This window comes from Cololabis saira, chromosome 21 (genome assembly GCF_033807715.1).
Source record: "Cololabis saira isolate AMF1-May2022 chromosome 21, fColSai1.1, whole genome shotgun sequence".
NCBI classification, from domain to species: domain Eukaryota; kingdom Metazoa; phylum Chordata; class Actinopteri; order Beloniformes; family Belonidae; genus Cololabis; species Cololabis saira.
The window spans coordinates 19,815,242-19,840,111 of record NC_084607.1 but is presented as its reverse complement, the minus strand read 5'-3'; the positions used below and the strand labels follow the sequence as shown (position 1 = coordinate 19,840,111).

The 24,870-nt window shown below is 40.7% G+C and overlaps 1 protein-coding gene and 1 pseudogene across 1 annotated transcript; one reads left to right on the top strand and one right to left on the bottom strand.

Annotated features, from left to right (window-relative positions):
• Positions 1-3,478: 3,478 nt before the first annotated feature.
• gpr139 (G protein-coupled receptor 139) lies at positions 3,479-15,547 on the bottom strand. The gene is made up of 2 exons (XM_061711083.1): positions 15,142-15,547; positions 3,479-4,973 (listed from the first exon to the last, which is right to left on the bottom strand). The coding sequence occupies exons 1-2, from the start codon at positions 15,278-15,280 to the stop codon at positions 3,979-3,981; spliced, it is 1,134 nt and encodes a 377-aa protein (XP_061567067.1). The 5' UTR covers positions 15,281-15,547; the 3' UTR covers positions 3,479-3,978.
• A 39-nt stretch (positions 15,548-15,586) lies between these two features.
• Positions 15,587-23,191, top strand: LOC133421544 (putative methyltransferase C9orf114; annotated as a pseudogene).
• The last annotated feature ends 1,679 nt before the right edge of the window (positions 23,192-24,870 follow it).

The following is a 24,870-nucleotide window of genomic DNA, read 5'->3' as shown; positions in this document are numbered from 1 at the left end:
AAGTAGAGACTATTTTTTTGCAATTGTACTCTGCTAATGATCACAACCTCATGGTCATTATGAAATATTGATTGGAATTAAAGCACATATTTTATCTGCCATAGAAATGGAGCAGCAGAGCATGACTTTGATGGAACGAGAGGTGAGAAGCTCACTGAGTGATTATTGGTTGTCAACCCTTTGGCTATTTATCTCCATTAAATAATGCACCACGTCCACCAGCTTCCCCTCGAAGTCCTCAATTGCATTTATCCATTTTATGATGCAATATTTTCAGTGTGGACTTTGCATAAAACACTGCGAGGTAATTAGTTTAAAAGTAAAGCGAAGCATTGGGAAATTAACTTTGATCAAGTGCTTTTGACCTAATGTACGGGCAAGGAGGACAAGCTAGAGGAGGTAAGGAACAGATGGCAACCGCATCTCCCTCATTCTCTTTGCAATTCTGGAGAATAAAGTACAATGAACTGAGAAGCAAAAGGTGGGAAGTTGGAGTATTAGGTTATTCATGCTAAAGAGATCTTTGAAGGTAAAATAAATGATCACGCCCACTCCCACAAGGGAACAGTTGGAATGTGTGGAATCGGAAAAAATGTTCCATGTCAGTTTTTAATCCGTGTGCAGCAGGGCCCAAAGTTCACCTTTCACCTGTTTCTACTTGCTTTAATGCAATTGAAGTTTTTTCCTATGGGAATTAGCATAATTTCTAACGTTGCTAAGAAAACCATGCTTATGAATTTTGGAGCATCAATTGCTTTGTTTAACTGGAATAGTGTATTTTGGAGAGAACATACACATTGTACTAGCACCAGTGTTACCTTGTGCCGTGCAAACAACTAGAAGACTTTTGTTTATTAAACCTGTTTCAGTTGTTGCTGTGTGGGCTGTTTTTAAGAATCGTTTCTCTCCTGTTGCACCAAATAAGCATTAGTGACTTTAGCAGCATTAGCATTAAACCAACACATTCATAAACAACTATACTTCCTGACACTGAACACTCGGGGTATCTACTACATTTTATGGGGATTGTCAGACGGCAATTGGAAATGCGGCGTAACTGTAACTGATGTGCATGCTTGACAGATAGACACTGCTGTCGTCTGTTTGAAAACTTTCATCATGTATATTTAAGACAATTGAATATATATTTACCTGCACAGTTAAAACTATCTATGGTTTGGTTTGACTAGAGGACTTAATTGTGATACTGTCCTTCCCAGTACAGAAGATCAGGACAGAGACTGATTTGTACACAAAGTATATATAACTATATCTAACTCCTCAACATTAATAAGGGATTTGCTTCCTTTTGGCTTGGCAACATTAGGCTCTTCCCAGATTACCTATTGCATCACAGACCAGAATCATTTCTAATCAATTTAGCTGGTAAAAAAACCAGTGTTGAAGATTTTAGCGCTGAGTAAGTTCAGTACATGTTCCTGTTTTCACGAACGAGACGGATCGCTCTCTGTTGTTACCAGATTCTTATCCTGTTAACCAACTTTTCTGCTACATTTGCAGCAAGCACATAGTATCTCATTTATTTTAAGTCCAGTCGAATGTATAGGAGTAATTTTGACTCCCAAACATGCTCAACTCAAACTTTGAGACACTGGACTACTTTGTTTAAGTACATTTTGAGTTGGGATAAAAGTCGGATGTAAAAGTCCAGTTAATTGTGTTGCTACTGTATAATTGAAACATCCTGGCTATATTCTACATTTTGTGGGCACACTTAAACATAAACTACTACATACACTGTACGCTTAACATGTGCAATGTGCAAATGAGTGCCATCCCGATGAAGATGATCATTGTGCTCAGTGGCAATCAATGTTCTTCTTTTGCTGCTTTTTCCAAGTTACTAAGAGTCACATTTTGTCCAGAAATATGGACCCAATTTGTCTTGTTATGTGTACAGTTTCTCCCCTTTGTTATGAGAGTCATTGGTGTAGATAATGGACCGCCATTTTTAACCAAAAAACATGCAGTTGACTTTTCTCACCATTTCCGCTACATCAACATAACGGTGGCTCCCTTGAGCTTGTGAAGTGTGCTCCGGTCTGCACATCTCTATGTCATACTTTTGCAGTGTACTTCAGCATGACAGAACTGTTAACGTGAACACATTTATGCACTCAAAGTAGTAAGTGTAAGTGTGCAAGTACATGATTTGAAACCTAGTCCCTGAAAGTAGCACCATGTTTATTAGATATTTTTCACCACAGGGGAGAGTCTTCTTTTAGCTAGTTTGATTTCCAACAACCACTGCATATTCATAAATACATTCATAAATTCACAAACCTAATGGGATGTTTTTTGAAAGTCAAAACAAATCTTTTTTGCTTTAAATTACAAAATGTTTTTGATTACTGCAGTAATTTACAAGCTGATTGGCCAGTAGGTGCTTCTCCCTAAAGGGCTCAGTTTAGTTTCATTTTCATAATTTTCAGCTGTTTTCCTTTTTTTTCTAATCAGTGCTATGCTTCAAGAAAGAAGTCAACACCCTTTAAGGTCTTTTGGGCGTTTAATTATCAAAAAAAGTATTTGGAAGCAGTGACCTTGTCAGCTATGACAGCCATTCCTCACATGCATAAAATTCAAAGTCTCACATTGATCCCTTCGGGCAAGTTTTAGCAAAAATATGCTCTCTGGCAGAGCTCCATTCTCATTGGATGGATAAAGCACACTAATGTCCCATGGTCTCCACAGAAGGAATGTGTGTTTATCACAATGTGCTCTATTTGTGGTTCATATAGCACAAGGTACTTGTGTGTTTCTGCGTGTGTTCTCATTTATGGTTTGTTACCGGGAGGCACTGACTCAGAACTGATGTATGTGAATGCATTTTGGTGAAAAATGTTACCGAAGGCCAGTAGCAGCATTTGCAAAGCCTAAATGTGTTGCTGTGGCCCTGAAACCAAATTCATTGCTGCATAATGACACAGAAAACTTTGTATGGGAGGAAAAAAACTGAGGCAGGAGGAGAAGGCAGATTATTCTGTTCTCTCTAACTCTCTCTGTTTCTCAGTCTCTTAGAAAGCTACATTACATTACATTCATAATATTCATCTGGATAATGGCTAACAGTAAGTCATCATGGACCATTAATAGTTAATAGAGGACTATCTACCAGTAGCAGAAATTTCCTCATTCTAATAATGGAAATGTGATCCTAGATTAATGACACTTTGGAGCTATATCCTCTCCATGTCATACTTCTTTTTTATCTTGGATTTTTTGCAAAGCTACAATAACAGTCAAGTCTACGATGGATAAATACTTCACCAACATTAAGCAGAGGACTTGTCCGAGTCCTGTGACAGTCTGTGATGTTGGACATGGTCTTCCTTTGTGAACGCCAACTTGTGGGTGTTCGTACAAAATGAAAATGAAAACGACAGAGCTGTTTTGTATTTCTTCAGAGACAGTCATGACTGTGGGCAGTGGAAACACTATCAGATGCTCTGCCTGAGAGAGGTGAGACGTCCAGTGGCCAGAGTGGATCCCTGCTTCCTGGACACGTCTCCCACCAGTACAAAGACACAACGTTCCTCATCTCTGGCTACGCGGTGAAACTGGAAGCTGAACCAAGGAGTCATTCTACTTTTGCTAGTTCCTGTGTGATCAGTGATACGTGGTGATCTTGCTTCATTTGTCTGTACGTTGCAGTAACAGAGTGAAAATGATTTATTTTTTGCAAGAAGAAAACAATCAGCATCTATTTGATGCTCTTGGCTACTTTGTGAATACGATGTTGAACACGAGAGGCTTTCCCTTTTCCTATCATAAATCAACTTTCTCATTGACCAGTGCATTATCGATCAAAGCAACCTCAACTATCACTTTGTGTTCTCTTGGCATGTTGACATCTTTTTAGCCTTAAAGAGACTTCCCATCTGGGGGAAGCTATCTGCCACAGGAACAAATATGCTCCCCAACAGTTGAGGGCTGGGGAGGCTGCTGGTGGCTGTGGACTCAGGAGGAGATACAGATGGGCTTCCCGTTTTTGTCGTACTGGTACACCAACATCTTTATGCAGTGGGAGTTGGCTGGCGAGATCCACGGACTGCTTGTGATGGAGAAATTGTGGCTGGCATAGAATGTCGGCGCCTGCTTCCGGCAGTGGACCAGGGCTCGCAGCACGTTAGCCGCCATGCCCCGAAAGCGCTTGCTGATGAAGCAGTATAGGAAGAAGTTGACACCAGTGTTGAGCAAGGCCAGCATGTTTGCCATATCAGTGAGCATGTGGAGCAGACGGCTGGCACTATCCGAGGCTGGCGGAGGCGAGTAGAAGTGGTAGAGGATCATGAAGGTGCGTGGTGCCCATAAAACAGCAAAAATAGAGGTAATGGCAAGGAGAATGGCGGTGGTCTTGCCGGTGGAATATCCACGCAGTCTGAAGCAGCTGCGGCGTCTCCGCAGCTTGCGCACAATGACAGCGTTAAGGGTGAAGAAGACAGAGCAGGGAAGGAGGTAGACGGTGGCACAGTGCGCCCACACCAGGACATGCTGGACCACTGTTCTTCTGCTACTCTCTCCTCCTCCTCCTCCTTCATCATCGCCACTGCCAACCTCAGGCAGGCTGTGCCACAGCTCAGGCCACCAATAATAAGGAGCTGCTGAGAGTAAGCATCCAAGGTAGACGGCGAATATCACCCTGCGTGTGCGAGCTGGGTAGGAGACCGTGTGGTAACGGAGCGGGTGGCAAACGGCAATGTAGCGGTCAATGGTGAGAGGCACGGTGATCCAGATGGAGGTGTGGATGGAGGAGAACTCCAGAACCTGCACTGCGCTGTTTAATGATGGTGGCAGTGGTGTAGCCAATATGAAATCCTCCAATATGAAATCAACAAAAACAATGAGGAGCAGAACTAGGATGTCTGCAGCTGCCAGAGCCAGAAGATAGTTGTAGGACGACTTCTGACGACGCAGCACCAGCTGGGACAGGATAACCACTGTTAGGAGGTTCGCTAGAAGAAAGAAGGATGAAGGGAGGTGATTGAAAGTACGTGGAAAGAGGGAATGGGAAAATGATGGGGGAGGAAAAAATATGGTGTAGTAGGAAAATAAATGTGCACAGGTGTGTGCAGGGAGGACAAACAAAGAAATGTGATTGTTAGTGGGCTGGTAACTGAAATAGACAGTTGGCAGGTACAGAGATGCTGCTCACAAGACACGAGGTGCAAGTGCTGACACGAGCTCAACACAATAAAAGCACACACACATTATGACAAGTTCCACTAAGAGCATGCAATGTGAACAAAAGGGATGCCTTTTCTTTTTATTGATTACTTCTCGATACGTCTTCATCGACACCTGCTACCTAATTCCAGCTGCACCTGCCTCTCAATATGAGCAAATTGTTCTCTCTAATAAAGATTGAAACAGGAGGACAACATGCAGCATCACAGTCTTGCCAATCTGCTGAGTTCACTACTGTCTGCCATCCTGCCGCAAGCAATTTAGCTTCTGGAATAAAGCACAAGGACAGCCCATCGCTCCCTGTCTGCCGCACTTTGTCAGTCTTTACTCCAGTGTTTACCACAATGCCTCGTTATTTATGTTGCCATGTTTCTGTCTCCATTTATTTATTCCGGCTTTCTTTCACAGGACAGATGTATATATGCCTGGACGGGACCTCATTTCTTTCTCTAAAAAAAAAAACAAAAAAAAAGAGGTTGACACAAAGGCTTGAATATAATTCATTACACTGCTGCTTCTACCAAAACATAACCTCTGCAACAGGGGATTATAGATTTCTGGCTCACACGTGGAACTGCATGGCTTGTCTTCCACACCTTCGATAAATTGTCTATTATCTCTAAATTATCATCTCATTTTTTTTAGACAATTCACTCAAGTCTCTTCTAACCCGTGGGAGACGTAGGGCAAGATAAGACATGTCTCTTCTTTTTTTTGGTGACATTGTAATGCTAGTAGGAGATGAAAGAAGAACACAGTTTTCAAAATATGACCTTCAATTATACCCATGCCCCCCCAGTATTTCTCAGGCTTTCTGAAAATACCTTCACATGAAATGTCCCACTAATGTTTCCCATTTGCTTCGTATTACATTTAACATTGTCTTTACAACATGAGTACTAAATGGAGGATGCTTGTTCTCATCTTGCTGTAAGGTATTAGCTTGCAGTGGTCTAGACTCTACGTGAACACAAGCCCCGAAAAGCAGGAAAGTGAAAATGCAACTAATACAATTCGGATTTCAACATCTTCTGCTTTGAGATGCCAGGGCCTTGTTTGCCAAAGTGAATGAAATGAACCACACTCGCCAGACAAACAGAAATGAGTTCCTTTTTAACTGAGCCAATCTGCTTAGATGCAAATCATGGTGCACCATATTGACACAAAAACTTTGCAGTTCCTCAGGGCACACTGCCTTGTGTGTTTTAGACGTTTCCCTGCTCAAACACTCCGGATTGGATCTCTGTCAGCTTGTCATCAAGTTCTACACAAGTCTGTCCATGCCCCACTGATTTGCATGGGCCCTGGAAACACTGAACTAGGCAAACAAGGCAACTTACTGATCTGTATTCATGAAATCTTCATAAATCTGTGATCACATTTGCACACAAATCACTTCCTTACTGAAAACCTACTGCTCACTGACAAATGTGTAAAACTTGGATTTGACTGTAAGAACATGCCTACGTTCATGCCAGCCAATTGCAGATTGTCTCTCGCTGCTCACTGATCAGATCTGTTAAAACAGTGTCCTGACAGGGACGGGCAAAGTGCAGGCCCTGGGAATAGGAGGCTGATGCAGGTCATGCCTTGTCTTCTGTCAAAGAAGTATTCAACAGATAAATCAGTTTGATGTGAAGTTGCATGTGATCATCAACAAAGCATTAGTGCACCTGTATGGAAAATAGCTCTGAACACCTGTCACACTTCCAGTGCGATTAAATTTGTTGAAAAATCCTTACATCCAAGGGAAACATGTGTGTGCAGGTAAAGCAGCTCAGTTAGCTCAAGTCTCTCTCTTTTTAGATACACATTGCTTTCCATTAACCTGCTGGCAGGTGAGTGCATCACTGCCATATCTGAATGGTTTAATTTAGTTTCCAATAAGAAACCAGTATGTCATGTTAAACCCTTTTTTTTATTTAGTCAAATACACAAACTTATGGTGGTTTGCTGTGGGTAACCTGAAGTTTAAACCAGGATCAGTGTGTTTCTGCAGACATGAACTCTGATTACACAACCTGTTGGAGATGGGACTTGAGCACCGTTCATGAATTACCAAAGAGAAAAGCTACATCTTCGTAAAGTGCTGCATGAAAAGAGCCGAAGACGCGTTCAGCATTGCAATGCAGCTTCACAGACATTAATGCACTTAGCAATCATCCTTTTACATGTAGCATGCATGATCATGTCCCTTTCTACAGTAATAGTTCTGGGATTTGATTAAATATGGCTGCTTGGAGACTGGGACATCACACTTAACAGCCTCAGCCGCTATCAAGTGATTACACATGACAAAGTGGCTCCAGATAATGACTTAAGGTCTGCTTGCAAGGCATGAGGAATGTGAACACACACACTCATGCACACGCACACAAGGATACATGCTTAACTCCGAACATGTACACAGAAACGATCATTAGGGATGCGCTAATTCAATGATGTTCCATCTATCAATAAGCATAAATGAGATTCCATTCCAGTTTAGAAGATTTAACAAGCCAATACATGTAGGGCTGCTGGGCTGCACTTTTCCCAAATGACTATTACAATAATATTCCCTTGTACATGACACTAACCTCTAACACAAATGATCGGATAACTCGGATTATTTACAATTTTGCATGATTGTGGTGTTGCTTTCAGTTACTTTAGCTATAAATTGCTTCTTCTTCTGATTTTCAGTTTATTAGAATCATCAAATATACGGATTAATGTTATACTCCAAAATGTTAAAGGAACAAAAGAATCACATTTTGAGGGTGACTTCAGACGGTTCAATAGTGGACATCACAGCAGAGGAGACTGTAGCCCCCTTTACATTGGTGGTTACCCTTTGCTTAACACCTGAATCGTGCGATTCTTTTGTCCATTTTATATTAACTGACACAGAGTCGCATGTCAAACTTGCCTCCGAGGGTACACTTAATCAAGGTTCAGGACTGATGAACTGACGTGGGGTGGCGGATCGAAGGTGGGATTTGTTGATGACAAGACAATGGTGTCCACAAGTTCCTCATCCTCAGAGCCGTGGACGGCAAATTACAGAACCATTAAGGGCCTTAAGAAACTCAAGAAAATAATGACGGCAGATAAAATGAGAGAGTAACCAAGCAAAATCTTGAACGAGAAAGCAACTTAGCCTCCACACCACATAGGGACTTTTATAAATAAAGATCACTAATGTTCTTTTGTTCCATTTTAAGGGTGCTTTCCATTACCGCAGAAGTTTTTTAAGACTCAAATCGACGTTACATGGTTAACTTAACATGGTTAAGTTAACCATGTTTTTGTTTTTGATTTTGATTTGTTTATTTGCACAACATAAAAACGGTACAAAAGTTGAAATGAACATAAAAGCATGAAAATATGTGCAGGTGAGAAAGGAAGCCCTAAATGGGCTTATTCAAAGTTCTCACCAAGAAAATACATTATACTGTAATAATAGCAAGAACAAAAGACAAAAAAAACATGTTCCACTTGGAAAGTTGGAAAACTGCCCTTCCCAGAAGTTGAAGTTGACATTGCTGTTGCTACGAGTGTTTAGCAGTGCTGGTTCGTGACATCTTCGTAGGACATGCAACTCTTCCTCTGATAAAAATGATCAAACTCACAGCCACATTGGATTCTGAGGTCAGTGTAGGTGAGTTTTCTTTGACTTTCCCAATAAGAATTAAGACTTCACGGAGCATTCAAATTGAAATTCTGATTTTAAAAGGAACACAGTGTTGAATTATAAAGTTAATTTTGACCTTGCTAATCTTATTATTTGTTTCTTTTAAATAATGATTTGGATTTAATTGATAATGATTTAACTAAGTTGAACTGAAAATACATTGCACTTTATTTTCTCTATGAAGTGTCACAAGATTACTTTATGTTATGTTATGAACTGATCATATGTGATAGCAATGTGGATATTTTTGAGGTTTTGGTCATTCATCTACATAAAAATAATTAAATAAGATAGCATATTGAGCGCAGGACTCTGCGTCTCTTTGCTTATTGCTGATCAAACAACTCAGCACGTGTCATTTTCCCAGAAATCCACATCACATCTGCCAGTGTGTCACAGCAGCATCTCGCCTGGTTAATCCCACATGAGTGGTTTTATCAGTGCCTGTCTCTATGGGGGAAAGTTTTCTGCTAATTACATTGCATTACAAATCCCCCACAATGGGCACCACCTGTAATCCGCTTTTCCTCATTGTACCTCTGCCCATCAGCGCTCCCGCTGCGGTGCATAAACTGCTGAACACAGAAGGGTGAAATCAAATGGAAACAGTGAGATGTTTGCCATCACTGGCTGGGTATTATTCTGTTTGGGCAGAAGCAGGGCCTTTGCTGCAGATGAACAAAAGGGATCTGTTGCAGGCTTGACATTTCCATTTAGCTGCAGCCACCCTGCTACGGGTTGCCTCGTCAGTTCAATTGATTCCTGCTCTTTTCATTGTCTTTGCAGCGGGATAGACCCCCTTCGCTTTCAGCAGGTATGAGGTGACAAGGATCCTTTTAGCAGGGGATAGGGAGAGCCGAGCTGAAATATAAGGCCCACATAGAGAGAACACACACAGCTGCACACACATATGTGAAGCAAAGTTTAGCAGCTTTTTTATTTTTGCAAGAGAAGAAAAACAGCCCCAGCTGAGAGTGTTAGAATAACAAAAGAAAAAAAATCAGTACTCCCCGTCTGTCTATATTCCCGTGCAACTGTGTGTGTGTGTCTGCTTGGGTGACCCATTTGTCTATTTGTGTTGGAGTGCTTTTGTGTCTCCTCTACCCCTGCTGCTCCTCTAATATAAGAGGGGACAGAGCCATTGACGTTGTTTAGCGGGAAAAGAGAAGGCACAGTGTGCTCCCTGAGGTGTGTAACGAGGCTGACTCATCCCACCATTAAAGACACGTGTTCAGACGGGCTGTCGACAAAAGACATCGCACAGTTTAACCCCTCAAAAGCAGAGGTAAAACATGAGAGCCCACCACTTGCTTGTGCAGCGCTCATCATGCTTCCGTGGTGGGTCCTACATTAAATAGTGGCGAAATAAAGCTTGGTTTTATTCTTTTTTTAAGGGAATGAAAGCAAGCAGTATAGTTATTTGAAGGAATTTGAGGAAGAACAAGGGGTATGAGGAGGATGAAGCAAAGTGTGGTCTGAGGAAGGTCTGAGGAAGGTCAGAGAGAGTTAAAAAGAGAGCAGGTGTTGGGAAAGGGAGGGAAGGGAAGGATTAGAGCGAAAGACTGACCGAGGCAGACAGGGAGGTGCAGAGGGGAGGCAGCAGGAGGAAGGGAACAGAAGCGAGAAACAGAGGAGGTGAATATCAAAGCTTGCTTCAAAGGTCACAGGTACTTCGTCCCTGATTACAACCATCTCCCTTTCGTCTTTTCTTAAGTGTCAGACGGGACATAAAGCAGGGGGATCCCTTAAGTCCCCAGAGCAAAAAAAACCCCAACAAATCCACAAAAAGATGTATTACTATTTATTAGGATTCATTTTATTCAGTGTGACATGCAAATGCACCATTATCAGTAAAGCAGATTTTATTGTTAGTAAAATGGATATGTGGGCTGAGGTAACGGGAAATTGTAATAAAAAAAAAAAAAAAAAAAGCTGAAAAGAGAGAAAAAAATACATATATCGATGTGACTGCGGCGCTCTGCTGCCTGCTCACCCCAACAGCCATTCGTTTTACGGACAGGCCAGAGTGAGTGAAGGTTTGGAGATGGCGGTCGTCGCAATGTGCACGACAACCCCAGCTTACCCTGTTTAACAGTTTCTAAAACAACCCCAATAATTATAATACACCCTTGGATTTTCTTCCATAACAGTGAACAAATGTTCAGATTTGAAAGGGAAATTAGAAGAGAAAGAAAGTTAGAGCAGTGATGTGAAGTGAAATAGATCTGAGAAGGAAAGAACTGTAAATAGATGGAAGATGAAGAAAAAGAAGCCTTTAAATAATGGCCAAGTTTACAGCTTTATAATTATTCCCATATTGAAGCTATTGGCTAACAAATACAGGGATTTAGTTTGTTGTGTTTTCAGATGCAGTGACATCGTTTTGTTGTCAGCTGATCAAACAAAGTGAGCTCTGTCACAGCGCATCTCTTATTTATCGCTTCAAACAACACACCCCTCCTCCTTTTGCTTCCTCTCTGACTCACCAGGCTGACATGCTCTTGCCTATTCTGCTTTTGTTTTTTTTTTAGATTGTGGACTAGGGACGAACAAGCACTCGCAGTTTTAACCTTCATCACTACGATTTACAGCGTGTATTGACAAACCCTTCCCCTCGGTTTATACTCTCCCTTTTGTCCAGTCTACTCCGCCTAATCTCAAAGTCAGTTTTGAGAGTGATAGCATCTATTAACAAGCCACCATCCTACCACATATGTCGTGTCGCGGGCGCAGATTGAGAGATCGATAGTTCAAACTGAAAATCAATAGAGCCCATCTCTTCATTAAGTACCAGCTGACACTTGGTCTACACAGCGTCGTTGAAGAGGGGATTGTAAATGCCGAGCATTCCCAACCTTCTCCCCTTGAACAGGTGGATAAGTGGACATGGGAGGAGATGTTCTCCAACTTAAGGACATACTGCTTTAATCACCGGCTGTGACAAACCTCAAGGAAAAGGTGTTGTGTATCAATTACACAGGTCGCCTTTTACAGTCTTTATTGCGATATCAGTGTAATTTATGCTGTGGACAAATAACAATTTCACAACCTGACACTGACCCCTGCCCTTACTCTGTTACTACCTCAAGATGGACCAGAGGCTAAACATCACTGGAATTACTTGTGTTTCAACATTCTGCCTTTCGTGTGTTTCACACAACATGCCGTTGCAGAATAAACGACCGAGCTGTGTTTTTATTGACTTCATAAGAGTGTGTTCACTGCAAAAACTCCAGAAATAAGCCTAATATTCCTAAATTTAAATTCTAAGAAAGAAAAATAAGAAACATTTTCTTGAGTAGAAGTCATAAAACTAGCAAAATAATGTAAAATAGTCTGCTAATTTTCTTGAAACAAGATTTTTTTACTTTCTTAAAAATTGGTTTTTGCAGTGTAGTTTTGACCCACTGGGTGAACTGTTATAAATGCTTCATTGTAAAGTAATACAACCATAATACTTTAGTCATCAAGGTGAGGGGCATAATGTAATCTGTTTCTCATAGACCTTTATTATTGTTACACTCTTTTGTATTTTTTCATTAAAAGAAATCAATCATAATTCGCTTAACTGCTTTGTGCTTGGCGATGGTGTAGACTTCTGTCATCAAGGTCATATTAACTATTCAACTCAACGTCCTTTTCTTTTGTTCTTGAAGACGTGTCACCTTCCATCCAGACAATATCCTCAGTTTGAATAGATGGTGTGGAGTTTTGATCTTATTAACTGTTGAATTCATATGCAAATCCACCATTCTCCCTTCACTTCTGTGGGTCGTCAGACTGAAATCTGACTCAGACTTATTTAACATCGACAATGCAGCTTTGAATCTTCTACCCGGGGCGGTTTCACAACCATTCGCTCTCTGGTTCTTGTGACCGAAACCAGGTAAACATCGAACAGCGAACACAAGCCTTTGAGAGTTAGCTTTGTGCACTGCTCTTAATTCAGAGATGATTTAAATGCAGATATCTGTGGACAAATCTTAATCACGACAGCCGTCTGGCTTCTGTGTGAAGTGTGTGAACAGGCTGGAAATGTTTGCTCTGCATCAGACATCCAGCACACCGTCACAATCAGTGTCGCTGCTCGTCTGAAAGGCTTCCCACTGTTTAGTGTGTCCTTAAGTGTTGAGCTCCTTGGGAAATGTCGTGATATACAAGGAGCAGGCTTCCCCTCTGTAATCCCATGTTGCTAAAGACTGAGCCAGGGAAGGACTTCTTCATCACCCTGCTTGCTGAGCCTGTGCACGTCTCTACTGGTGTGGTGAGTAGAAACAGAAACAGTGAGAGCGAGTTAGCAATTAATTAAAAATGTGGCAATTCGTTTCAGCTCTGTCGTCTGTAACACACCCACTTGGGGCCTGGAGGTGCTGCTTCACTGGCTCTGCTGTTATTAATCGCTCCCTCCCTATTAGTGCTCTGATCTTCCTCTCCTAATGCTACTTTTCTTCTTCTTCTAGGTGCCCTTGTTCTCTTTTATTATAGTCTGATCATCTGCTTTTTGAGCAGTCCCAGTCCATCACGTCCTCCGGTAGTAATGTAATCTTTTTTCCCCACTGCTTCACTTCACTGTAATCCCGTCTCTTCATCATCTTCCCTCGCCTCACTGGTTCTCTCCGTGACCCCTCTCTGACCGCAGCACGCAGGTCAAAAGAGTCGTGTCAACTGGTGAATCATAGACTAAAAATCAAAATAGCAGCTACCTATCCATCCTGAGTGTGTAAAACGCTTGGGTCCGCAGGTCACACTCTTATTTTCACACATGCTGCATACATTAAACATTCATGATTCAGCATCCGAGTGGAACGAGCTGTGTCACAATGACTGAACAAGTCACGCCTGCAAGATTCAGTTCACTGCACTCAAGTGTGCCATCAGTTCAGGCGACGATTGTAAGATTGACTTGCACTCTCAGGGTGTTCTTACTCAGTGATTAAACAAACCTCAATCCCATTTGTAAAGACGACTCAGCAGCAGAACTGAAGAAACAACAGCAGGGCGAATTGCTCGTCAAAGACTTGCTCTGGCATCCGTATGCAAATCTCCGGAGTCGATGCAGTCTTGGCACACAAAAGCTTTTCACTTTGCATTGCAGATTTGCTTTGAACCAGAAGAGCTTGGGTTGTCGATAACACCTCACTTTCAATCTTTATTGAGGGAAAGAGATCAGATCTTAAGGAGATTTGTTCATTTTATAGATAAGAGCAGATAAGACATTAAGGGTTAGAAGGTGTAAACAGTAAAGGCATAAATTATAGCTCTCTCAGTAGATCACATATTGAAAATCGGTGGCTTCTCCTTAGTGTTTTTGTGATGGATTAAAGAGCGCTGGATGTGTATGAGATTGTCCCACGTGCTTCAGCATCTGAACCTCAATTTCTGATTAGACATTAGCACATTCACTCTTTCGTTTGACCTCCAAGTTTTCTGTCTATGTCTCCCCCTGTCTTTGTCACACACACACACACACACACACACACACACACACACACACACACACACACACACACACACACACACACACACACACACACACACACACACACACACACACACACACACACACACACACACACACACACACACACCATTTTGCTTCCCGGTGTGAGACTAGGTCAGCACTCATAGATCACCCAGTGGGACATTGGCAGCAAACGGGTCCGACAATAACAGTGAATGGACTGATCATTCAATGGTAAAGACAAGGTTTAAATCAAGTCAGAGAAAGAAGCTACGCAACACACACCCATCCAAGAGGTCAAGACATGATCATTACTCGCTCAGTTTCTCATGCAGCTGTACCTGACCTATACCAAATCCAGATTCATAAAAAAATTAGGCTATTCCTTAGAACGAGGCCAAAGCTCTGCACAAGAAGGGATCCTAATTTAATGATGTTCTGCACATTCAACTGCCATATTTCTTCTTTATTGGAAACAAAAGCATGAGAAACTCTGGAGTGTATAACCATAGACAAATAAAAAGTATGTGTCCTTAAACAGGTGACAGCCACAAGGTCAAACCAACAACAGTATGTGTGCATGATGCTCAGCAGCAGCAGCAGCAGCGGCAGCAGCAGCAGCAGCAGCAGCAGCACACAACACACTCAGTCCTGCAAACAAGTGCACAACAAATCAAGATGCAAAGCGTAACTCTTGCAAGCCACCAAAGCGGCAGTTAATACAAAACGGCACCAAACCAAAAACAGAATGACACATGCTTGCGTACACAAAATACACACACTCATGCACCTGTCCTACCTGGCAGCCCGAGGCACAGCAGGATACTGTAGTAGATGACAGGCAGAGGTCCAAGAGGGCATCCCTTGGTGGGATTCTGCCCCGTGCTCCAGGTGCTCCCATTCTGGGAAAGAACTGGGAAGATGTGGCTGTACTCCATTGCTTGTTCCTTATCCTCTTCCTCAGCTGTGCTCTGTGTCAAGAAGTCTGGTCACGCAATAAAACTACCCGGCTGCCAGTTTGGAAAAGAGGATGCTCTGTCCTCGCGTGCCAATCAACATTGGTATCTGCACATGGGTATTTGTGAAAGGAGGCAAGGCTGAGTGAGTGAAGAGTGAGAAATAGATGGAGGAGGGACAGACAACACACAAGGAGAAGCGAGGAATGATGTGTGTTAGTAGGTGATGGAGAGGAAGGCGGTTAGGAGGAGGTGAGTTTGAAGGTAGTGGTGAGGAGAGGATGCTGCATGAGTGTGAGAGCAGGGGGGAATGGGAGCGAGTCGAGAGTGCAGCGGGGGGAGGAGGAAAGAGGAGGAGAGATAGAGAGCAAGGACACCGTGGAGAAAAGACAGAGGGAGGGATGGAAGCTGAGAGTAAAGTCTGCAGGTGAGAGGCTGTCAGTGGAGGAGGAAGAGGTGTTTGAGGACATAAAGACATAAAGGGATAAATATAAATGATGGAGACAGATGTGGCAGATGAGAGAGGATAAAAGGAGGGTTACGGTTGCTGTCAGAGAGGACAGGGTTCATGTAGTTTGATTTTGATACTAACTTGTATCTTTCTACAGCTGATTGACTTATTGTTTATATGTCTAGTTGCATATCATGAACATATAGTTTAAGTGCATGTGACTGGACTCGTGTGCAGCTGGAAATGGGGGTTGGGTTTGGTTGCCGAGTCTAATTTGCCATGTGGTGTGAACGGACTGGATCTGCAGCTAGAATGTGCTAATGAACTCTGCTGACACTCGAAAACACAATCTGAAGACGCATTCAGATCTCTGGTGTTGTTGCTGGCTTGGGTGAGAGGCATCATTTATTTGTTCAGTGTGTGAATAGTTCAGATATGTTTATTTCATTTTAACTAAAATACTTTTCTTCCACAACTATTATGAATGTTAGGGAGCAGGAAACACATTGCATATACAGATAAAATATCGGAGAGGAGGATAGGAACTGTTTCTCATTTGTTCTGGATTGTCAGGAAATGAAAAAAAATGTTTTATTTGAACTGAGCAGAGACCAAAGCAATGTCTATTTCTTTTCATCATAAACAGAATTGGACAATTTCTACAAATTTGAAAGCATCTCTTTCCTTTGATATTAATTGAATTGAAGGGAATTGAATTCAATTGTATGCCAAGTTGGCCTTATTTCTGTTATCTTTTTTTACACATCTCATATGATACAGGCGGTTTGATGCCTTTGTCACGAAAACAAAACATTAAAAAACCCTGTCCATACTACAGAATATATCAAAAGTACTGGACAAACCTCCATGACATCACCCACATATTTTCTGAAGAGTGCTTCGGAAGCTTCTTTTTCAACCCCCTGCAACGCACCGTGTTAGCATGAAGTGACTCCATCTGAACCTGGTTGATCCAATAATGAGTAAATCAGCTAAATAAACAGGTCTGGAAGTTGGAACACGCCTACCTTAGTCCAGTTACTAGATTTTAGCTATTTCCGCTTGGCCTTCGCTCATGCTAAATTGTGATACTAAGTATCTGATATTCATTCTGTCTTTCCATCCTCATTTTCATGGTTGACTACTGGTCGCTAACATCAGTGCACAAGGACAACTACATGTGATTTGATTACAATTAAAACAGATGTGCAGAAAAAGGAATGATCATTAACAAAATCTGAAAATTGTATTAATTTTCCCCTAGACTGCAGACTATCTCGTGCAGGATATGCACACCAAACTTTATACAGTCACTTCAAATCAGTAGAGATCAAGTTAAGATCACATAAAATCGAAAGCAACTTAAATACCTCATTTAGTTCGTATACTTTCACTGAAAATAGGACGATTAAGAGATAAAAGAAAAGAAATCAGAATATTACACAAGAACAGAAATGTGACAATGTGATTGAATTCTCGGCAGCATCGACAGTACTGTCGAGTCATCCCAAATAATTAAACTTTATATTATTCCATCAAATCACAACACATTTTCCCAGAACTGTAGATTTGATTCTAAACGTTTTAATACATAACTAATGAATTCAATAACCTTTTCTGAAAGCAGTTGCTCATGTGTTATCAATTTAAGCTAAGATTAGATCAGGTTTTATGGTAAATTATGGAAAACCAGTTCATTTACATACTTCTTCTTGCCACTATAAGTGCCAGTGAAAAATTCTGAATTTGTGTTTCATGCATTGCTTCATCAGAAGCTGAGAAATGATGGGTTCAGAGGACAGCGAAGACCCTAATGGTTTAGGTGCTTTTCAATAAAACAAAATAAAAAAGAACAAAAGAAAGAAAGGCAACTTGAGTGTTAGACAGCTGATTTATAGCTGCAGCTCACACTCTGCAAAGGTGTCCCCCCCCCCCCCCTTTTTTTCACAAGGCTCAATTCCTTCCCCCATTAGTAATTTATGTGCCATATAACTAATTTATTATTGTGGATGTAAAACACTCATTATTTATTATAACGGGATTTACAGTACAGACTGCTTTAGGCTTTTGGGAGCTTCTACATTTGCAGAAAGGAGACATTTCACCTTCCTTGGCATGGGCACAAACAGCATCATGCCCATTTAGAGACCTGTCAACTGTGTTTCTGTTATCTTGTGCCTCTTCAGCACAATCAGGGCACAGCCACCTCTCCAGAGGTCTGCAGAAACAGAGCCACACTTCGATTCTCTCTACTGGCTAAGCGAGGTACAGAATATCATTTAAAAGGTAGCGCATACGGCTGCAATAGGGACCTGAGGGAAGATGGGATCAGAGAGATTTGCACAAAGAAAGAGGGGGAAAATTATGTTTTTGTGAAAAAAATGAATGATTTTGCCCATGGAGGGTAGCCCAAAACAGGAAAAGCTTCATCTTTATACCTGCTTGAAGCCTAATCTATGCTCTTTTGAATCTCTTCTACTGAGATGCCGGGTACTGTATGAAATGAAGAATTGATCAGAGAAACTGTGCAATAAAGGCTGACCTGTTTCTGCCACTTGAATCAGATGTGTGGAAGAGTGAGGGGAGGAAGGAAAGCGTGGAAAGGAGCAATCATCTGCTCTTAATTCTTTTCTCCCACATGTGAACAAATGATTTGCAGGGGGATGCAGGGAGGGGGCTATACAATTATGTGTTAAATAAAATATGGCCAAGTGATGTGAATTGGTCACAGAGAAATGTGGGATAGAGGGAGCTGATTCTTCACTAGCAGCTGGTTCAGCTTTAAAAGACTCCAGGGGGGATGGTGCTTGTGCAGTTTTCAATTGCATGTCAGGTTTAAGAAAATATCAAAATAACTACGCATAACTGTTACAATAACTTTAGTATCCCAAAAATTGTTTACAGTCCAAACTGGTTGAGATACTGTGTTAAAGTCCCATATGATGCAGGTTCTGTGTTAACCTTCAGTCTTTTTTGTCGTCCATCTTTTAAAGATTTAAATCCAGACGTAGAGGGTTGATGTTTCAACACAACTATTGTCCTTATACACTGTAAGCTTTTATTTGAGTGAAAACATAAGGAAATAATAAATATCATGTTAACGTACACATATGTGCACTGATCATCATCTTTAGTGAAACATAAAAAAAAAGATAACACTTTCATCTTCACAAACTGAAATCAAATGATTTGGCATTTGTAATGTACAGTTGTAAAGTTATGCAGAGTCGAAACAACTCTGCATAACTTAAACACCTTCAATAATTCTACTCTGTCCATTTTTGTTTAATTTATGCTGCAATATTTTTCTGAGTTAGAAGTGTTGGAGAGTCTAGGGAATATTAAAGAGGGCAGTAATTCTTTTAGCAAGGAATAAATGACCTCTATAACTGCCTTAATCTGATATTTCTACAGCACAATGCTGAGGCGAAGCCTCTGTACATTTACATAAATGAGTAAAAAATATAGCCATAAATGGTCATCATTAGCAACTGAGAACATTATCCGGCAAGACCAACCCATGCTTGAATGACTCAAAATTTACTAGTATGTCGTATTGAGATTTCCATGTGTCTTCCTAAACTTCAACATCAGAAAATAATGACCAAAAACCTTTAGAGGCCAGTCCTTTAATAGTATTTGGCCCACAACCTTGGAAAAGTTAAACAAGAAACAAAACCTTTGACTTTTATTTTAATAACTGAAGAAAGACCTTGAAGGAGTTTGTTTCCTGACTATTTTCTAGAGATTTGCAACTGTAAAAAAAAAGGGAACTCACATTGTGAATATAACATTATTTGATTTAATGTAAATTGGTGGCATACTCAGTCACACACACTAAAAATGGGCCCTCATAATCATTATTTCTTTCTGTCATTGTGGTGAGTGCACGCATCACAATAAAACAACAATTGAACATTTACTGTACAACATCACCTACAGTCATATATATTCCAAGAAAACAGTCACAGTTTAGGAAAGTCAGGTTTTTTGTATTCATACTCATCCTTTTTATTGTTTACTGAAGTATACTAACTGCTGTCTCTCTCCTCCACAGTCACTGAGTGAACCAGAGCTGCACAGGTGTGCTGATAGTGGGGCATACCATGTGTGGCTGGGCTATTATTCTATTAAGTAGTGTTGTGGTATAATTTGAGGATTTATTTGATAGGAGGTAGTGGTATTGTTTGTGGCGCCATTGTAGAGAGCCTCTAATGTTTTTGATGTTTGCCGGTTGCCTTTGGTTAGTTACTTTTACTCGATTTCCAATTAATTATGGTTTGGTCCAGAGGAAGGGGCTTGGCAGTTAAAGGCTTCTGGCCACAAAGGTTGTTTTTTTTTGGTTGTTCAACTTGTCGCGTGTTGTGGTTTGTAGAAATGTCGGCCGACGATTCAGTACAAGACTCAAACTCTGCCAGTCCTCAGGCGGAGGAAAAGGTTGACTGGAGGAAAAGGAAAGAAGAATTAAAGGAGAACAAGAAGCAATGGAAAAAGGCCAAAATCATCAAGAAGTTGGAAAAGCAGAAGCAGAAAGAGGCTTCAGAAAGTGCAAAACCTGAAGAAAGCCAGACCGAAAGAGGTCGTGCTTACACAGTAAGTGTAGCGCTTCCCGGCTCCCGACAACGCTCAGTCGCCTGAACTCCGTACTTAATTAGCCAGACCGGTCGCTCGAGCTTGTGTAGTTTTTTCTGTTGATGAGATCGTTGTGTTCGATGAGCAAGGCGAGGACGCCAAGAGCATTGAAGGAGAATTCACAGGCGTCGGGACGAAGGGCCGAGCATGTATTCAGCTTGCCAAAGTACTACAGTACATGGAATGTCCACAGTACCGCAAGTGGTTTTTCCCAATGCACAAGGACCTACAGTACGCAGGTTTGCTCAACCCTCTCGACAGCCCTCACCACATGAGGATAGACGAAGAGTCTGAGTATCGGGAGGGAATCATCCTCAACAAACCTCCGAAACAAGAAAAAGGCTCACTGGTCACTGGATGAGGAAGGAAGTGAGAATTGATAAACAACTTGAACTTACACATGTTCTTATATTACGAATAAACGTAATACAATCAACTATCTGACTCATACATTATTAGTGTTACCCAGTTTTAATTCAGACTTTTTCTAAATTGATCCATGAATTGTACATACAGTATTTAAACAGATGCACATACTTGTGCCAACTTTCTGTCTTCTTTAACCACATAAATAGTTTGTTGGGTTTTTTTTCTTTTATTAAATTGTACTGAATGTTTAATGAAAAGCAGTTAGTATACTTCAGTAAAAAATAAAAAGGATGAGTATGAATAAAAAAACCCTGACTTGACTAAACTGTGACGGTTTCTTGGAATATATATATGACTGTAGGTGATGTTGTCAATTGTTGTTTTATTGTGATGCGTGCACTCACCACAATGACAAATAAACAATGAATATGAGGGACCATTTTTAATGTGTGTTACTGGGTATGCCATGTGCTGCCTGTCCTCAGTGACGGGCCTTCGTCACATTGAGACTCAGAGGAAATTCGTTTTTCCATCATCTTTAACAACCAAGACATTAGTAAAAACCTACATACCGTTACTACAGCGCTCTCTACTGGCCAACTGTTATTACATTAGGCACTTTTTTGCTTACAGAGAAAAGTGACATCTATTAATTAAACTATATATATATATATATATATATATATATATATATATATATATATATATATATATATATATTCCTCCATTTAATAATTGAAATGGAGGAAATATTAAAAAAAATAGTGTGGAATTAATGACATACTATATTGAACAATATGTACATAGTTTAGTTTATTTGCAGGCTTTTGTCTACCAATGCGATGTTCTCCTTCTCTCCTACAGCAAAGAAAACCTCTCTGTATATATTGTTTCCCTTGCAGTTTTCTCTCTGATTTGATGATTGTAAGGGGATGCTAAAGAGGTATTTCATTGTTTTTGTCATAAAAAATGAGTGACCTCCACAACAACCTGAAACAAGCTTTTCTACAACACAATTAGGTTTTACTCAACCGACACAAATAAATAGAAAATGCATCTAAACATGGTATCATTGGAATCCAAGAATAATACCTACTTAAACGACTTCAACAACATGGCCATCAATGACATTTGACCAGTTTTGACAAATATCAAAAGTGTGACAATTTGGTTGATTGAGATAGGTTTCCTGAACTTTCACATGTTCTTATGTGAGATGAGACATAATACTTCCGATGACTTCATTTCATGACAGCTTGACCTTGAAGTGCTTTTTCTCTATCCCTTTAATAATTATAACTTAATTATGAATGTTTAAAAAAGAAAATAAGAAAAAAGAAAGAAATCATATGGTTTAAAATACGTGGATCCAGAGCTTTAACTTCTGCATTAGGTCCCCACCCCATGCCTCCATATATTAATGGTTAATCGCAAGTTTGGTAAAACCCAAAGCCACATATATATGCATTAATATGGTCATCTTAGCACATTAACACATTATTCTCAAATCTGTATAACTGTGTTTCATGATTTCTTATGGGTTAATCTTCTGTGTTTCTCCATTTCTATTTCTGCTAAGCTCCTTGAATTTCGACATTTATTAAAAAGTGTCCAGCTGGCAATGTTTACATGTGATTGTACACGTGAGGCTTTTTATTGTTTGTATCAGTTTTGTTGTCAACCAGAATGTTTTCAAATCAATCTGAAAGATCACCACTTGTCAAAACCTAAACTTGGGAATCACGCTGAACCCTATGTTGCCTCCGAACAGATTCATCAGCGTTTGAGTGTAGGAACAAAAGTATCACATAAAGTATAAAGAGTTTGTATATACAACAAGAGGCCAGTGTGGAGGTTTGTGAGTTACAAACATTGTAAAGTGCTTTGTGAAGCCTTGTCAAAGACAAAGAAAGAAAGAAAGAAAGAAAGAAAGAAAGAAAGAAAGAAAGAAAGAAAGAAAGAAAGAAAGAAAGAAAGAAAGAAAGAAAGAAAGAAAGAAAGAAAGAAAGAAAGAAAGAAAGAAAGAAAGAAAGAAAGACCTCACCCCTCATTGCAAAACATAAATGACCAATTCTAACTCTAATAATTATGTCTGGCATTATCATGATATATTGTTATGAAATCTCTTGGGATGTTAAACTATAGTATTATATTGTAATATATAATAGTATGGTGATATAATTTGGTTATATGTTATAATATTTTATACAAATTATGTTATATTATCAATATTCTCAATTTATGTACCTATTTACATCACCTTATTTACACTCAAACACGGCACGCACACACACACACACACACACACACACACACACACACACACACACACACACACACACACACACATACTGATGCTGTCTTTTGTCATCGTTTGCACTGTTTGTTAATAAATACATTTTGATGTATAACACACCTGGGTGCACGTTACGGTTCGGGTGAAGAAACGGCCAAAGAAATGGCATAAATTGCGTCAAAATTACACAATTAATTCAAAATGGCCGACTTCCTGTTCTGTTTCGGCCATGGCGCCAAGAAACTTTTCTTTAAGTTGCAACATGATACAGTTGTGTACCGATTTTCGTGCATGTACGTCAAACCATATTGTGGGGCTTGAGGCACGAAGTTTTCTAGGGGGTGCTGTTGAGCAATTAGGCCACGCCCATTAATGCAAACCATGAAATATCACATTTATCGCCAGGCCTGGCTTGCGTGCAAAAGATGACTTTTGGGGAACTATCAAATATGAACCAATCAGATGAATGGGGGGCGCGCTTTTTGGCGTCTATCGTCGCCATGGTAAAGCTTTTGATTGAGAAAAGTAATGCGCATCGTCGCAGGATCGAGATGCACATTTTGATGTATAACACACCTGGGTGCATGTTACGGTTCGGGCCAGGCCTGGCTTGCGTGCAAAATTTGGTACTTTTGGGGCACGTTTAGGGGGGCAAAAGGCCCTCATTTCGTCGGAAGAAGGAGGGAAAAAAAACGTGGAAAAAAAATAAAAAATAAATTCCTACAGATAAAAAAGGGCCTTCGCAATGTAAGTGCTCGGACCCTAATAATACATTTAATTTGTTTGGCCCCTTTTATGGCACTCAAGGTCGCCGTACAACAATCAAAATACAAAAACACAATTTAAGTAGTCTCTGAAATGCTCAGTAACAGCCCACTTTAATGCTAAGAATTCAAGTTTCCCTGAAAAGTTGATAGTTATTTTCTGCTTTAGTCAAAGTGCGTGATGCATAGGCTATGACATGTAGCTTGCTGTCTTGTTCTTGGTATAACACAGCACCCAAACCTTGGTGTGTCGTGTCTGTGTGTAAGATGAATGATTTGTTGAAGTCTGGGAATCCAAGGATTGGCTCAACCAGGCAATCAATCAGTCTCTCCAGTATCAGTTGATGTTGATCAGTCCATGTGATCGGCTTGTGTGAAGGTGTCCCTTTAAACTTTCCTTTTACTTTTCTTGTCCTTGTGTCTCTGTCTTATTTGGGGTCTAATTCTGTCAGAGCATAAAGAGGGCCGGCGATGCGGGAGAAGTCTCTCATGTACTGCCGGTAGTAGCTCAGGAGTCCCATGACTGCTCTCAGTTCTCCCACAGTCTGTGGCCTCTTCTCCTTTAAAGCTCTCATTGCTGCAGTGTCGGTCGGGTCCATTTTACTGTCCTCCACAGACACGATGCGCCCCATGTAGCAGACCTCACGTCTGAACACTTCACATTTCCGCAGTTTTAACTTTATACCATGTTGAAGTAGCCGCTGTAGCACTGTCCTCACATGTTCGACGTGATCCTCAAAGCTTCTGCTGAATACCAAGTTATCATCTAAATAAGGGATACAAATGTCATCTCTCAGCCCTTCCAAACAATCCTCCATGCAGCGTTGAAAGGCAGCTGGAGCATTCATAAGACCAAAAGGAATCCTAATCCACTCATAGAGACCCCATGGTGTCACAAACGCGGCCAGTGGTCTGCTCTCTCTTGCCATAAATCCCTGATGGCACGGAAAGTTGTAATTTGTCTATGCTGCCAATATCATCATCTGTTCTTGAAAAGGAGGCAGACTCCTCTCTTAACATCTGGCGAACTACTTCCTGCTCTGGCTCGCTGAGGTGACTC